Source organism: Mustelus asterias, chromosome 21 (assembly GCF_964213995.1).
Source record: "Mustelus asterias chromosome 21, sMusAst1.hap1.1, whole genome shotgun sequence".
Classification (NCBI taxonomy): domain Eukaryota; kingdom Metazoa; phylum Chordata; class Chondrichthyes; order Carcharhiniformes; family Triakidae; genus Mustelus; species Mustelus asterias.
Window position 1 is genome coordinate 17,592,452 of NC_135821.1, and position 14,079 is coordinate 17,606,530.

A 14,079-nucleotide genomic window follows, 5' to 3' on the forward strand; every position below is an offset into this window, starting at 1 on the left:
ATTCGATTTTAAGCTGATTACACATTAGCAGAGCTCGATACGTACCGCATTCACTGGCAGAACCTCCGACTAGCTGGAAATACTGCTGCGCAATCTTCAGGTGCTCCCTCTGTGAGAAGTCAAAGAGATACGCTTAGCTGCAGGTATTTCTGTGCACTGGTTATCAACTGGCTTTTGTCAGACACGGCACTAAATCAGCTTTTCTTTAAAGCTTTGTGATGCTGAATAAAGTTGGCAACATAAAAACACATCAGTGTCCTTGAAAGTTTAGGAATTGGCTTCTGGCCTCTGAGTTTCTTCCTCACCCTCTGTTGGAAGTGGCAAGGTAAAAAATTCAGCCAAAGGATAAGAGAAGCACACAAGGGGGTTGATGGTCTTTTCATATCTTTGACACATAAGCAGACATTTTAAAAAATCCCACATCTTTCTGGTTGTCATCGATTCTTTTCTCTGAGTGAAACAACAAGTTTGATATATTGAAATTACTTTTGAATATTCAAGAGTATAACGAACAGGCAAGAGTTAGTTAGCTGGGTGTATGAAATGCACGGCCTACTTCCCATTTAACAAAGAGTTCTCTAGGCTTCCATCAGATCTTCCAGATATAACTAGGAAGAGTGGAGAAACCTTTGCATGCACAATTTTCCCACCTGTTGTCCACAAAGCATCTCTTGATGAGGTGCAAGTGCCAATCCCAACTAAAGACTCTATTAGATAAATGAACTGTGACAGCTTAATTCAGCATTTACAGACTGACTTCTAATAATTCCCAAAGAGCAAGCTGAGAATAGTGGTGACAATTATCCAACTGATGGGTTTAAAATGCTAAAGGGATTCACAGGGTGGATACAAAAAAAATCAATTTCCTCCGGTGGGAGAAGTCAGAAGAACGGGGCATAGTTTTAACATGAAATCAAGGCCAGAGTGAAAGCATTTGCCACTCAAAGGGTAGCAGAGATCAGGAATTCTGTCCCACAGATTAAGTGGGTCAACTAGAGCTTTCATGGCCGAGATCGATGACATTTATTAAGTAAGTATGTCAAAGGAAGTGGATCAGAAATAGGTAAATGGAGTTAACCATGATCTAATCGATTAGCGATACAGAATCAGGAGGCTGAATGGCCGACTCCAGCTCCTATGTGACATCTGCTCCAGAGGAGTCTTTATTCAGGCATGGGATATGGGTGGTGCCAGCTGGGCCAGCATTTATGGCCTATCCCTAATTGCTAGGCCATTTCAGAGGGCAGTTAAGAGTCAACCACATTGCTGTCAATTTGGAGTCACATGTCGAACATGTAGTGAACCAGGTGGATCTTTACGACAATTGACAATGACTTTTAATTTCAGATTTTTATTGAATTCAGATTTCACCATCTGCCAGTGGAATTTGAATCCAGATCCCCAGAGCATTACCCTGGGTCTTTGGATTACTAGTCCAATACCACTATGTCACTGCTTCAGTCAGTGGCACCCATTTGACAGTCAGTCGGAGAATCTCACAAGTTGAGAGAAAGATTAACTGCGTAACATCCTTACAATGTTACAAAGTGCTTCACAGCCAAGGTATTGCGCAGGAAATGCATTCTCTGTTGTAATGTCGGCAACCTTGGCAGTGAAAAAGTAAAGATCCCACAACCAGCAAATTTAAACGAACAGCCAGCTAATCTGTGGTACTGGTTAACAGAATTAAGTTGACCAGAACACGCAGAGACTCTTTTGCTGTAGAGTATTTTACAGTTATCTGAACTTGAAAAACAGAGCTTCTGTTAATGCCTCATCCAACTGACAGCAATTGCAGCACTCTCTCAGTTTTGCACTGAGGTGTCAGTTTAAATTATGGACTCGAGTCCTAGAGTGGGGCGTGCACCCATGGCCTTCTCAAAAACAAGAATGTTAATGATTATACAGGAAGTGTGGTGAGCCAATGGCTCAGCGAAGGCCAACTGTGTAGTAGTGTACGAGGTATTTATAAACATCATGCTGGTTCCCAGTGTTGTTATTTCCTAACAGAGTTGCTGAGGCTGAGGGGAGAGCATTACTAATGAACTGGCAAAAACTCAAAACCGTGGCGTGAATTGCTTATTTGTTTGAAGGCACAGTCACAGATGGACAACAGAGAAATAACAAAGGAACAGAAGGCAGCATACAGCAGTCCACACAATTTCACGATGTTATGGAGTATATTAGTGCCTGTTAAGTGGGAATTACTAAGATGTGAAGGAGATGGTTGGTGCGCCGGTGCACGATCAGTACAGGTTCACACCAAAATTTTCCCAAAGGCAAATTCACAATTTCCATCTCTCCTCAGTTCTGGAATCATGAGAATTCATGAATGTAACCCCATGTCCGTTGTACAACACACTGGAGCACTAGTCCCTCCCCCTCCATCAATATCATTTATAATGGATTCAACTCACCGAACCTTGTTCCTGCCCTAGAGCTGCATTCACCACGCCTTTCAGGATGTATTCCTAGAAAGGGAGAAGAGACAAAGCTGTATATAACACGGTCCATTAATCTAGAGATCCACTGCATTAATGCGCAAACTTCTTGGCCCAGAGGGACAGAAGCAGCCTTCCCTTCAGATTCACACGTTACTGAAAGAGCTTTCTGTACTTTAAACAACACACACACCATCCCACATATACGCACACCTCACCGCACATGCCACACCGCACACAAGCACTGTGACACTGGAACAAAGGAGCCATTAAAACATCCCAGAAATTTTCTGCTGTGTGACTTCAAGAAATATGGTGAAGAATATAAAGATAAAAATGAAGGCCTTAATCTCTCCTTAAATGGCCTGATGGCAAATTGTGTTTTATAATGCTCCTGTGAAATTTCTTAGGGTGTTTTATTACACTGAAGGTTCAATATAAATACAAGCAGTTGCTGATAAAAAATCTCAGGGGGAGGGGGGTGATTCTCCCATCCCACTGCGCTGCTTTTGTAGTGTACCGGGAGACTCGAGCAGAGGTCTGTTGTGGGCTCCGCGCTGGGCACCACGCCCTCTGTGATTCTCCTGCAGACGGATTTCCGGCGCCATCAGCTTTGTGCCAGAAATCGGCGCGGAGCTGAAGAAATAATTCAAATCCACATTTAAATCTATTTGGAATCTTATTAGTGTGCCCGCGATTAAAGTCTCCATCAGGCATTGGACAGTGCCAGGGGGGCAGGGCGGCCGGCGATCAGGGCTGGCCATCGGGGTGGGTGGGGGGCATCGAGGCAAACTGGGGGCGGGTCGAGGCTGACCCGGACATGTCCAGCTGTGGGGGGAGGGGGGGGGGGGGGGGGGGGGGTGTCGCGCGGCCGGCGATGTGGGGGTCGTGGGGCTAGCCAACAATTGAGCTGGCCAGCGATCGGGAGGCTGGCAATGTAGGGCCATTGCGCATGAGTTGATCTCAGCACTGACAGATAGGCGCATGCACAGTGGCGCACTCAGTGCTATGCTGCCGGCCCCGCCCACTGATTTTCAGCATGATTCACGCTGAGGCACTCTGCAGTGCGCAGAGCATGGGAGATTCATTTTGAACTCCCGCTGCAAAAACCTGCGTGATTTACTCCAGTTTTCCATTTGCTGAGGCATTTTCTTCATCACTCTTTTCATTTATTTGAAAATAATTTTCATCACTTAGAATGGTCTGAAAAGTATTAGGAACTGTGCCTCTCTCCAAGCTGATACGTTTCAGGGCCTGTTGCAGACTGCAGTGTGCAGCATTTTAGCACTACTCGTTTTGATAATGTCTTGAAAAGTCTATTAGAAAAGAAACAAGAGATTAAGGATATGACCTGTTTGTGCAAAGTGCACATAGGGCATTGTACAGAGGGCACAGTGGTTAGCACTGCTGCCTCATGGCTCCGGGGAATCCGAGTTCAGTTCTGGCCTTGGGTGGCTGTGAGGAGCTTGTGCATTCGCCCCATGTCTGGGTGGGTTTCCTCTGGGTGCTTTGGTTTCCTCCTGCGTGTGGGGATGTGCAGTTTGGGTGCATTGGCCGTGCTGAATTGCCCATTGGTGTCCCAGGACGTGTAGGTTTGATGGATTGGCCATGGCAAACGCGGATAGGGCAGGAGGGAGGGCCTGAGTGGGATGCTTTGTTGGAGAGTCGGTGCAGACCTGATGGACTGAATGGCCTCTTCTGCACTGTAGGGATGCTATGATTGAGAGAGCTTTATTGCTTGTGCATGGGATGACCATCATCATTATTCCAGGAACTATATTGACATTATAAGAGGCATCTGGATGGGTAGATGAATAGAGAGAGAATAGAGGGATACTGACCAAGTAAGGGCAGAAGGTTTATTTTAGTTTAGTTAGAGCATCATCATCGGCACAGGCTTGGAGGGCCGAAGGGCCAGTTCCTGTGCTGGACTTTCCTTTGTTCTTTTACGCAAATTTGACACTTGGAATTTTTTTGGGGAGAATTGCTCCCCTGATGTCTAGAAGCACCGACAGCCTTTAGCTCATTTGCAGCCTCTGGTGGCATTGAGATGGTACTGCAGCAGTGCAATACTGGCCGAGAACTTAAGGTTATGTTAGCTACCAGCCCAATGTGACCACTTGCATTTCTGATTAGTAAGTAAAATATGATTAATAGACACCGCTGCGAGAAACATGATCTCTCAATACTCATATTCACAAACCGTGTGTGTGATGTGTGTGTCTGTATGTGTGTAATGCCACCCTATGCATGAAAACATGCTCACTGATTTCCCTCTATTGCTGCCTAACTCCAATTTTAACATTATGTCCTCTTCTTCTCGATTCCCTCACCAGAGGAAACAGTTTATCTGCACCTACCCTATCAAACACTTTTAACATTATAAAAACCTTGATCAGATCACCCTAGATTGTCTACACTCAAGGGAATAAAAGCCAAATTTATGGAAACTGTCCCTATAACTTCAACATCACAATGTAGAATGTGAAGGTTTTGTGTGATTATTGTGATTGCTTTAATTCCTTGATTAGTTTCAACAGCTTTGACTTTGTCGCATCGTTTGTCCAGTGTGTAGTATTCGATGAGGAGAAATTTCCCCCAGTTCAACACTGCAAAGACCAAAGCCATTGTCTTGTCTCTGCCACAAACCCGAGCAATCAGCCCCCCATTTCCAACCATTGTCTGAGGCTGAACGAGACAGTTTGCAACTCATGGCATCCTGTTTGATCCCAAGCTGAACTTCCCAATCCATATCTTCTCTATCACCAAGATCGCCCACTTTCACCTTCTTAACATGGTGAATCTCTGCCTCAGCCTCAACCCTGCTGCCAATGAACCCTCCTCTACTCGTTACTTCCAGACCGGTCCAGTGCTCTCCTGGCTAGCCTCCCACTTCCTGCCCTCTATAATCTCAAACTCATTCAAATCTCCGCTGCCCATATCCCAATTCGTACAAAGTTTCCTATTCCTATCCTATTGCATATCCCCAATTTTCACCATACCACCATTAGCAGCTGGGTCTCCAGCTGCCTAGGTCCCGAGCTCCGAAATTCCCTCCCTAAATCTTCCTGGCTTGATGGAGCTTTCTTTCCTTCTCTAAATTAGGTTAGGTGGATTGGCCATGCTAAATTGTCCCTTAGTGTCCAAAGATGCACAGGTTAGACGGATTGGCCAAGCCAAATTGCCCCTTAGCGTCCAAAGATGTATAGGTTAGGGGGATTAGTGGGGTAAATGTGTGGGGTTATGGGGATAGGGCGGGATGTGGGCCTGGGTAACGTGTCTAGTTGGACAGTTGGTGTGGACTCAATGGGCCGAATGGCCTCCTTCTGCACTGTAGGGACTCTATAAATCTCCAATGTAAGTTGTTGCTGATTACTGAATTATTGAAACAGAAAATAGGAGAAGACCATTCAGCCCTCTGAGTCTGCTCCGCCATTCAACATGATCACGGCTGATCCCCCATCTCATAGTCATACTCCAGTGTTCTCCCCATACCCCTTGAGTCTATAACTATTTCCTTGTCAATTGTATTCAGTGATTTGGCCTTCTCAGCGTTCTGTAGTAGAGAATTGCACCGGTTCACCACCCTCTTACTGAAGAAATTTCTCATCTCAATTCTAAATGGCCTTCCCCATATCCTCTGACCCTTTGTTCTAGACACCCCTGCAGCCAGAGGAAACAACATCCCTGCATCAAGCCTGTCCAGCCCTGTCAGAATTTTATAGATTCCTTCTCATTCTTCTAAATTTCAGTGAATACAGGTGCAGTCGACCCAATCTCTCCTCACGTGACAATCCTATCATTCCATTATGCTGGATGTTTAAGTAAATTTACATGTGAAGTATATTTAACGGTGCTATGCCAGTATGTGTAAGGCACTTTCATTACTGTGGCAGCGAACAAATGTAAATCGTTCATATAACATTTCTCTATCTGCTACCTTAGCAAAAATGGTAATCTCCTTAAAGTACATTGGTTAACACAGCATTAAATAACAAAGGAAATGTTACACAAAAGCATTATGAGTTTACTTTGTGGGCCTACGGTTAGTTTCCATATTAGAGACTCCACCCACACATGCTGATCAGAGCCAACGGTGAGAAGTTAGAAATTGTGTAGAAGCTAGAAATTGTGGAGGAACAGAATGATTTGGGGGTTGATAGATTGCTGGGGTCAAGAGCTGTGTCCTTTCAACAATGCAAATCCAATGCCAAGAGTTTTTTCACAGTCTGCAATGTTTCTTCAGGAGGAACTCTTCAAATGCAGACAATAAAAAATAACAAAACTTACTTCAACTTATAAATCAAAGAAAGGGTTTAATAAAGACACTTCTTTACACCAAACTTGGGACCTCGCCCTGGGCCAATCCAAGTTCCCCACAATTCCCAACAGGTTCTTATTAATAGTGAGTCAGTTGACCATCACATCATTCTGTAATTGGTTCCATGGTTTACTGGCCCAGCTGACTCTTACAGCTTGTTATCATTGGTCAGGTGGCACAGTGGTTAGCACTGCTGCCTCACAGCGCCAGGGACCTGGGTTCAATTCCAGCCTCGGGTCACTGTGTGGAGTTTGCACATTCTCCCTTCTGCCTGCGTGGGTTTCCTCCGGGTGCTCCAGTTTCCCCCCACAGTCCAAAGATGTGTTGGTTAGGGTGCATTGGCCATGCTAAATTCTCCCTCAGTGTATCCGAACAGGCGCCGGAGTGTGGCGACTGGGGGATTTTCACAGTAACTTCATTGCAGTGTTAATGTACACCTACTTAATAAATAAACTTTACTTTTACTTTACAATACATCTGATACAAAGTTGTTATCGGTCACATTCTAACATACAACGGGTGGAATTTGATTAAGTTAGAAAAGACAGACTCACCTAAAACTGCCCTTAATCAGTGCATTTTTTGAAAAGGAATAGTTGTGCGTTTCTTAACCCCAGAGTGTGTGGACAATTTGAAAAAAAAGCAGCATTTTGTTCACTCTGAATGAACTGATTTTGCTTTTTTAATACCTAACAGGAGCAAAAATCGTCCTAAAATACAGGGACAATTTTGCTCCTGTTCCCTCTCAAGATACCATAGCAGGAAGTCATGTTTCACTGGACTCTGAGGTGTACAGCAACAGCACTTTTACAAACACAATCATGACGTACATAATGCAAAGCACGCACAAGATTAGCATGAACAAAGCACTTTGGATTTGCTAACCAAACACAACAAGAATATTCCACAAGCCTCAGTAAATCTGACCATCCATTTGCTATTCATTAGCATTTGCCTAAAAATAACATCATGCAAGTCCCACACTGATTGTACTAAAGAAAGACTTACAAGATCTGCCTACCTGAGGAGTTGTTGGCTCCAGATCCTTGATAAGATTATAGGCCTCCTGTACATCATCTGTAACAAGATATCGGAGTGTTAGCAAAGCGAGGTGGTCACAGGAAAACAGAAAAAAAACACAACTGTTTTTCATTCGTGGGACATGGGGTGTTGCTGGCTGGCCAGCATTTATTGCCCATTCCTAGTTGCTCTTGGACTGCAGATGAGAGTCAACCACATTGTTGTGGCTCTGGAGTCATATGTAGGCCAGGCCAGGTAAATTTCCTTTCCTAAAGGACATTAGTGAACTAGATAGGTTTTTCCGACAATGGTTTTATGGTTATCAGTAGATTCTTAACTCCAGATTTTAAAAAAATATTGAATTCAAATTTCACCATCTGCCGTGGCAGGATTTGAACCCAAGTCCCCAGAACATTAGCTGAGTTTTTGGATTAATAGTCTCACGATAATACCACTAGACCATCGCCTCACCTAGAGGGGCAATTTGGCTTAAAAGTGGAGAACACTTGACAGCCACAGCAGCTTCAGTTCAAAGAGAGGAAATGTAGGTAACATGTTAGGCCCCGACTTCGGAACAGGTTATAGTTTTCCCGAACTCTGCTCGTCTGGTCAACTGTTGATCCCAGGTTGTTAACCCAGTCCCCAGGTGAGGTTTCCCAAATTTGTGAACCCAGATGAGAACCCTCAAATTGTTGTGCCCAGGGTGAGGAGGAATGAACTGGCTTCCTTTCTTTATTCAACCTCCTTTGTTGGTTGCAACAAGTTTAATCTAAAATGATCCCTTCCTTCACAGGTACTTTTTCCCAATCCCAATACTTATGTTTTAAAAGGAGCCGATTTAACCAGGCTTTCTCGAGTTAAAGAGTGACTTTATCAACTACTACTACACACACACACACAAATACACGGAAATACAGTTAAAGAGAATAGTGCATTTTTACAAGTTATTAAATAATAGTTTGTAATTCACTCGATTGGCTGGTCTTAGAAAATACATGGTGCAGGCTTAATGAAGGAATTGATTTTCCCTCCTGACGTGTAGTGTGGTGAATTCAATGGCCAAAGTTGTATATCTGAGTTGTTGTAGGATTCGCTCATGAGATGGACTTTCTATCGATCACAGAGATAGTTATTTGTTACCAGGAGGTCTGTTTGCTGTATTGGTGGACTTGAAAAGGAATAGGTTTGCAAATCATGCAATGTTATAGTCTCCAGTTAAGGCACAAGTGTTGCTGCTCTTTCTGTCTTTTTACAGGCAGCACGTAAATATTTAAACCGGGACGCCAACCTGGCTGCCTCACCATGTGGTTTCTCACAGCTCCTTTCAAAAAATGATGTTTCACTCAAGTTTCACCATAACCTGGATTATTGTGTGCAGACATTCACCATCTCGGTTTCAGAACAACCCATGCAAGTCAGGGAATACCTTTTCAGGTGGTCTCATCAGATGGGTAGTGATACCTGTAGTCTGGACTGAGTCCTTTTGAGACAGTGGCAGTTTTTGAATCTACAGACCGAGAGTCAGGTGACCGTCAGCAGCGCCCTTTTGCAGCTCAGCATGGTCCATTTTAAAAAGATCAGATCCAGAAGATTCCACAACACTACAGTTTATGTTTTAAAAGTTTATGTATAGTGCATGCTTTTACAGGGCATGACATGCCTCTGCCGCATGGGGAAGAAAATGAATCTTGATTACTTGTTTTTGGATGTTGCTTTCATGGTAAAGCTAGAGAGATAGGAGCACACATTCTGCATATAGTCCTCGACATTCACACATTAATCTTACACTAATCTACAGTTCACCTTGTCCACAACAGCCAATTTTCTGCTTCAAGCCTTTCTCATTGCACTTTTTTGATGGGGTGCAATTATAATTGACTTTTTCCCAATGTGGGGGTCTGGCTTTAGGAAGGCTTTTGTTCAGGAATTTGGTGCCTCCTGTCCCTTTTCCCTTCTAAAAGATCCCAGTTATGTGTTGTCTGGCAGCTTGGACTTTCATTCGCATCTATTCGTAGCGCTCTGGGAATTTGGGCTGGATTTTACAGTTCCTCCACCAGCCATTTTTTAATGCTGGGGGTGAAATGTAAAATACCAGGGCTGGCTCGCTCACCACCTTCTCACTCACCCCCGAGCTGCTCCCCCATCATACACGGGGGTGGGCAGGCGCCGAAATCAGTAGCCCACCAGATGCAAATAAATAATTTTGGGTCAATTGAACTTGTTTGCAAGCCAGTGGACCCCAATATTATGCTGCTTATGCCATAAAGGCGAGAATGGACTTTGTTTTTTCAACCAAGTTTTTAAAATGGCGGGAAGGAAAGGTTACTTACTACCTTTGGGGTTGGAATGCCCTTTGCATATCAGAAACACCCTTTCCCCATTAAAATTAGTCCCATCCCCTTCCACCTCCCTGCCTGTACTGCAAAACCCACACAACAACCCCCAAGGTGCCCGATCCCTCCCTGCTGCATTGGTGGACTTGAAAAGGAGCAGCTTTGAAAATCGTACAATGTTATAAGCTTCGGTTCTTAAGGCATAGGTGTTGTGGCCCTTTCTGCTGCTGCTGTTTTGTGTCTTTTATTGCAGACAGCATTTAAGTAGGGAGGCCAACACTGCTGTCTTATCCTGTGGTTTCTCACAGCTCCCTTCCAAATCCCTTTCAGATTCCTATGGTTCCATGCACTATAAGGTTAGCTTTATCAACAACTCTTGTAAATTGGGCCCAGTCATTTGCTCACTGTGCAAGCTTGATGTCGAAATAGGGCACATCAAAGCCAGCCTGCAGGATAATGGCTACCCTGATCAGATTATCACTCGCTATATATCGTGCAAACTCATAAATGGGCCCACAGCTCCCACTTTCAGTCCTGTAAAGTACCCAGCCTACCTCAGATTACCCTGGAAGGGCAAGGTGTCTCAAAAATTTGAGCAACAGGGGTGAAGCTTGCCATTGCATGTTGATACAATGCAGTAGCAACACGAGTGGTATTCACCACAAACAGAATACTGCCGTCAAGCCAAAGGTTTATCACACAGATGAACAATGTGGTATATACATTTGTGCTGGTGTGATGCCAGTAAATAGGCCGTTTGTCCCAACGATTGGTGGATCATATCAAACAACACATCCCTTCATCTGTTCACAACAGGCAAACTATTGACCGTACCCAACCAGCTCACGTTTGCAAAACTCAAAACAGTGTCCAACATTAAATGTGATTCTGCAATTGGATAACATCTGCTAAACAATCCTGACTGCGTTAAGAATTACACTGAAAACCAATTTGAGGGCAGTGCCTTGACCAACCAGTGTCGACCTATCTGGTTCGAATTTAAACAATACTGGGCAGTTAATTATTCCATGCTGCATTCTCCATGGCAACACCTCCAACAATCAGACTCCACTTGGCAACCAATGAGTACTTTCTTCTCATGCAGTATAAATTGTTGCTCCCTTGTTACTGGGAATTTCTTGTGAGCTATCCTGATGAGTGCTAAACAGATAGCTTTGATACCTTGTCTTTTTTTTCAGCAATTCTCAAGTTCTATACTACCAAATGGGCGGCACGGTGGTACAGTGATTAGCACTGATGCCTCTCAGCGCCAGGGACCCGGGTTCAATTCCATCCTCGGGTCACTGTCTGTGTGGAGTTTGTACATTCTCCCCATGTCTGCGTGGGCTTCCTCCCACAGTCCAAAGATGTGCAGGTTAAGTTGATTGGCCATGGTAAATTGACCCTGATGTCAGGGGGTATTAGCAGTGTAAATATGCGGGGTTACGGGAATAGGGCCTGGGTGGGATTGTGGTTGGTGCAGACTCGATGGGCTGAATGGCCTCCTTCTACATGTAGGGATTCTATGATTCAATGCCTAATTTAGAGTGTTTGCTATCTTCATCGTGTGACACAGTACCTACCTTGCCGAAGGTAATAAATGACGAGGTTGAGCCTGGCTTCAGGGATGACATCAATAAGTGGTGGGAGGATCTGCAGGGAGCCCTCCCCGCCCCGGAACACCACCTGAAGAAGTCGGGGAGGGAAAACATAGCGTGAGATGACATTCAACACACAAGTTGCACCAGAAATAAGGAACATTCTCAAACCAAACCTTTAGTCTCATTTTATTTAGGACAAGCTTGCAATAAAACTGACACCAGGAAAACGTTACTCCTCTCAGGTTCCTGCTGTAAATGTGGCAAAGCAAAGCCACTTCCGCATTTAGCACCTGACTTGCTATCTATGAAACAGCTGGAGATACCAAGGGAGTATAAAAGCAGGGAGGTCATGCTGCAACTGTACAGGGTACTGGTGAGGCCGCATCTAGAGTACTGTGTACAATTCTGGTCCCCTTACTTAAGAAAGAATATATTAGCTTTGGAGGGGGTACAGAGAAGATTCACCAGGTTGATTCCAGAGATGAGGGGGTTAGCTTATGAGGAGAGATTGAGTAGACTGGGCCTGTACTCATTGGAGTTTAGAAGGTTGAGGGGAGATCTTATAGAGACATATAAGATAATGAAGGGGCTAGACAGGGTAGAAGCAGCGAGGTTATTTCCACCTACAAAGGAAACAAGAACTAGGGGGCATAGCCTCAAAATACGGGGGAGTCAATTTAGAACAGAGTTGAGGAGGAACTTTCTCCCAGAGGGTAGTGAATCTTTGGAATTCTCTGTCCAATGAAGCAGTAGAGGCTACCTCGTTAAATGTGTCACAGATAGATAGATTTTTAACCATTAAGGGAATTAAGGGTTCAAATGCCTAATTTAGAGTGTTTGCTATCTTCATTGTGTGAGCGGGCGGGTAAGTGGAACTGAACCCACTATCAGATCAGCCATGATCTTATTGAATGGCGGAGCAGGCTTGAGGGGCTAGATGGCCTACTCCTGCTCCTATTTCTTATGTTCTTATCTTCTTATGCACAGTTTCTTTCCATTAGGTAGCGAATGGCAAATTAGAAGCTAGTTTATTAATTTTCTACCGCTGTCTCAACTCACTTACAAAAGTGGCAAAGTCCAGAGCTACAATATCTGCATGATGATGACACTTAGTGATTGCTACACAAGTCAAGCTACAACTCAAGGTCATCGGAGTAAAGGTTCCAAGTGTCTACAGATCATTTGTGACACCACAACTGGAATATCGGATGCAATCCTGGGCACCTGCCGTCCAAAAGGGTATCAAATCATTGATGGGTTCAAAATAGATCGACAAAGGTTATTTTAAGATCGAGAGATCACCGGTTAGGGGGAGATAGTCGTAGAGGTGAACTTAGTTTAATTGCAGAAATTATGATGGAAAACCGGCATAGTTCTTTAAATATCAAGAGACAGGTACTGTAGATGTAAGGCTATCAACTCAGATAGTGAGTATGGAGATAGGGATCAAGTGAGAGACTAGGGAGTCAAAGAATTCCATCCCTTCCCCATGGGAGTGGAAAGGACTCCCAACAAAAGCACTTGTAACTAAAAAGGAACTGGATAAAAGCTGCTGGAATTGCAGGCTTCAGAGATATTTCAGTATTCGGCTGGCAAAAATCAATTTTATCTAATGTGCAATGAATAATACTTTGATGATGTTTTGCAACCAAAAGGGCACAAATTTGCTTGACAGAATAGAGTTGAATATGCTAATTAAATAATGTTTAGTCTATAATAAGAGATGACAGGGGCAGTGAGGAAAGGTTGGATTAATATTTCTGCTGGTATTAATTTATTTCGGTTAACTTTGAGTTGTTAAGTGAGTTACTGTTGGAAGGAGAGTGGGAATTGAGACTTATTGCACAGATACTGAATAGGCAGGGATAACCTTTAGCTGAGAAATGATTCAGCAGCAACAACCAGACTACCTTTGTTGAGAGCAGACATACTGGGGCCTTCTATTGCTGTATATCTACCAGTGTTCAGAAGGAACACAAGATATAGGAAATCGTTGTGTCTGTTGAATGACCTTTGGTAAGTTACAATTTTGATCTATTCTTGAAGGCCTAAGCTGGGTATAATAACACCAGAAGGAACACATCTACGTGAGGAAGGCAGAAAAGTGATAACGTTGCCTTTGTTCATTAACCTCTCTGTAATTGTTTCTAGTTAAATGATTTGATAAACACTTCAATCAAGGTGAAGCCTTGCTCAAGAAGCAGCTACATAGAATCATAGAATCTCGACAGTGCATAAGGAGGCCACTTGGTCTATTGAGTCTGCACAGGCAACAATCCCACTCAGGCCCTATCCCCATAACCCCACGTATTTACCCTGCTAGTCCCCCTGACACAAAGAGGCAATTTAGCATGACTGATCAG

General features: G+C 43.9%; 1 protein-coding gene across 3 annotated transcripts in view; it reads right to left on the reverse strand.

Annotated features, from left to right (window-relative positions):
• ift56 (intraflagellar transport 56) overlaps positions 1–14,079 on the reverse strand; it is a 66,074-nt gene that overhangs the window by 24,865 nt on the left and 27,130 nt on the right. For all 3 annotated transcript variants that reach the window (XR_013500402.1, XM_078237569.1, XM_078237570.1), the window contains exons 9-12: positions 11,699–11,801; positions 7,784–7,839; positions 2,418–2,471; positions 46–109 (exon numbers count right to left, since the gene is read on the reverse strand). Coding sequence is in view for 2 of the 3 variants with exons in the window: in XM_078237569.1 (XP_078093695.1) it covers positions 46–109; positions 2,418–2,471; positions 7,784–7,839; positions 11,699–11,801 (277 nt within the window). In the remaining variant the exon portion in view is untranslated. The remainder of the gene's footprint in view (positions 1–45; positions 110–2,417; positions 2,472–7,783; positions 7,840–11,698; positions 11,802–14,079) is intronic.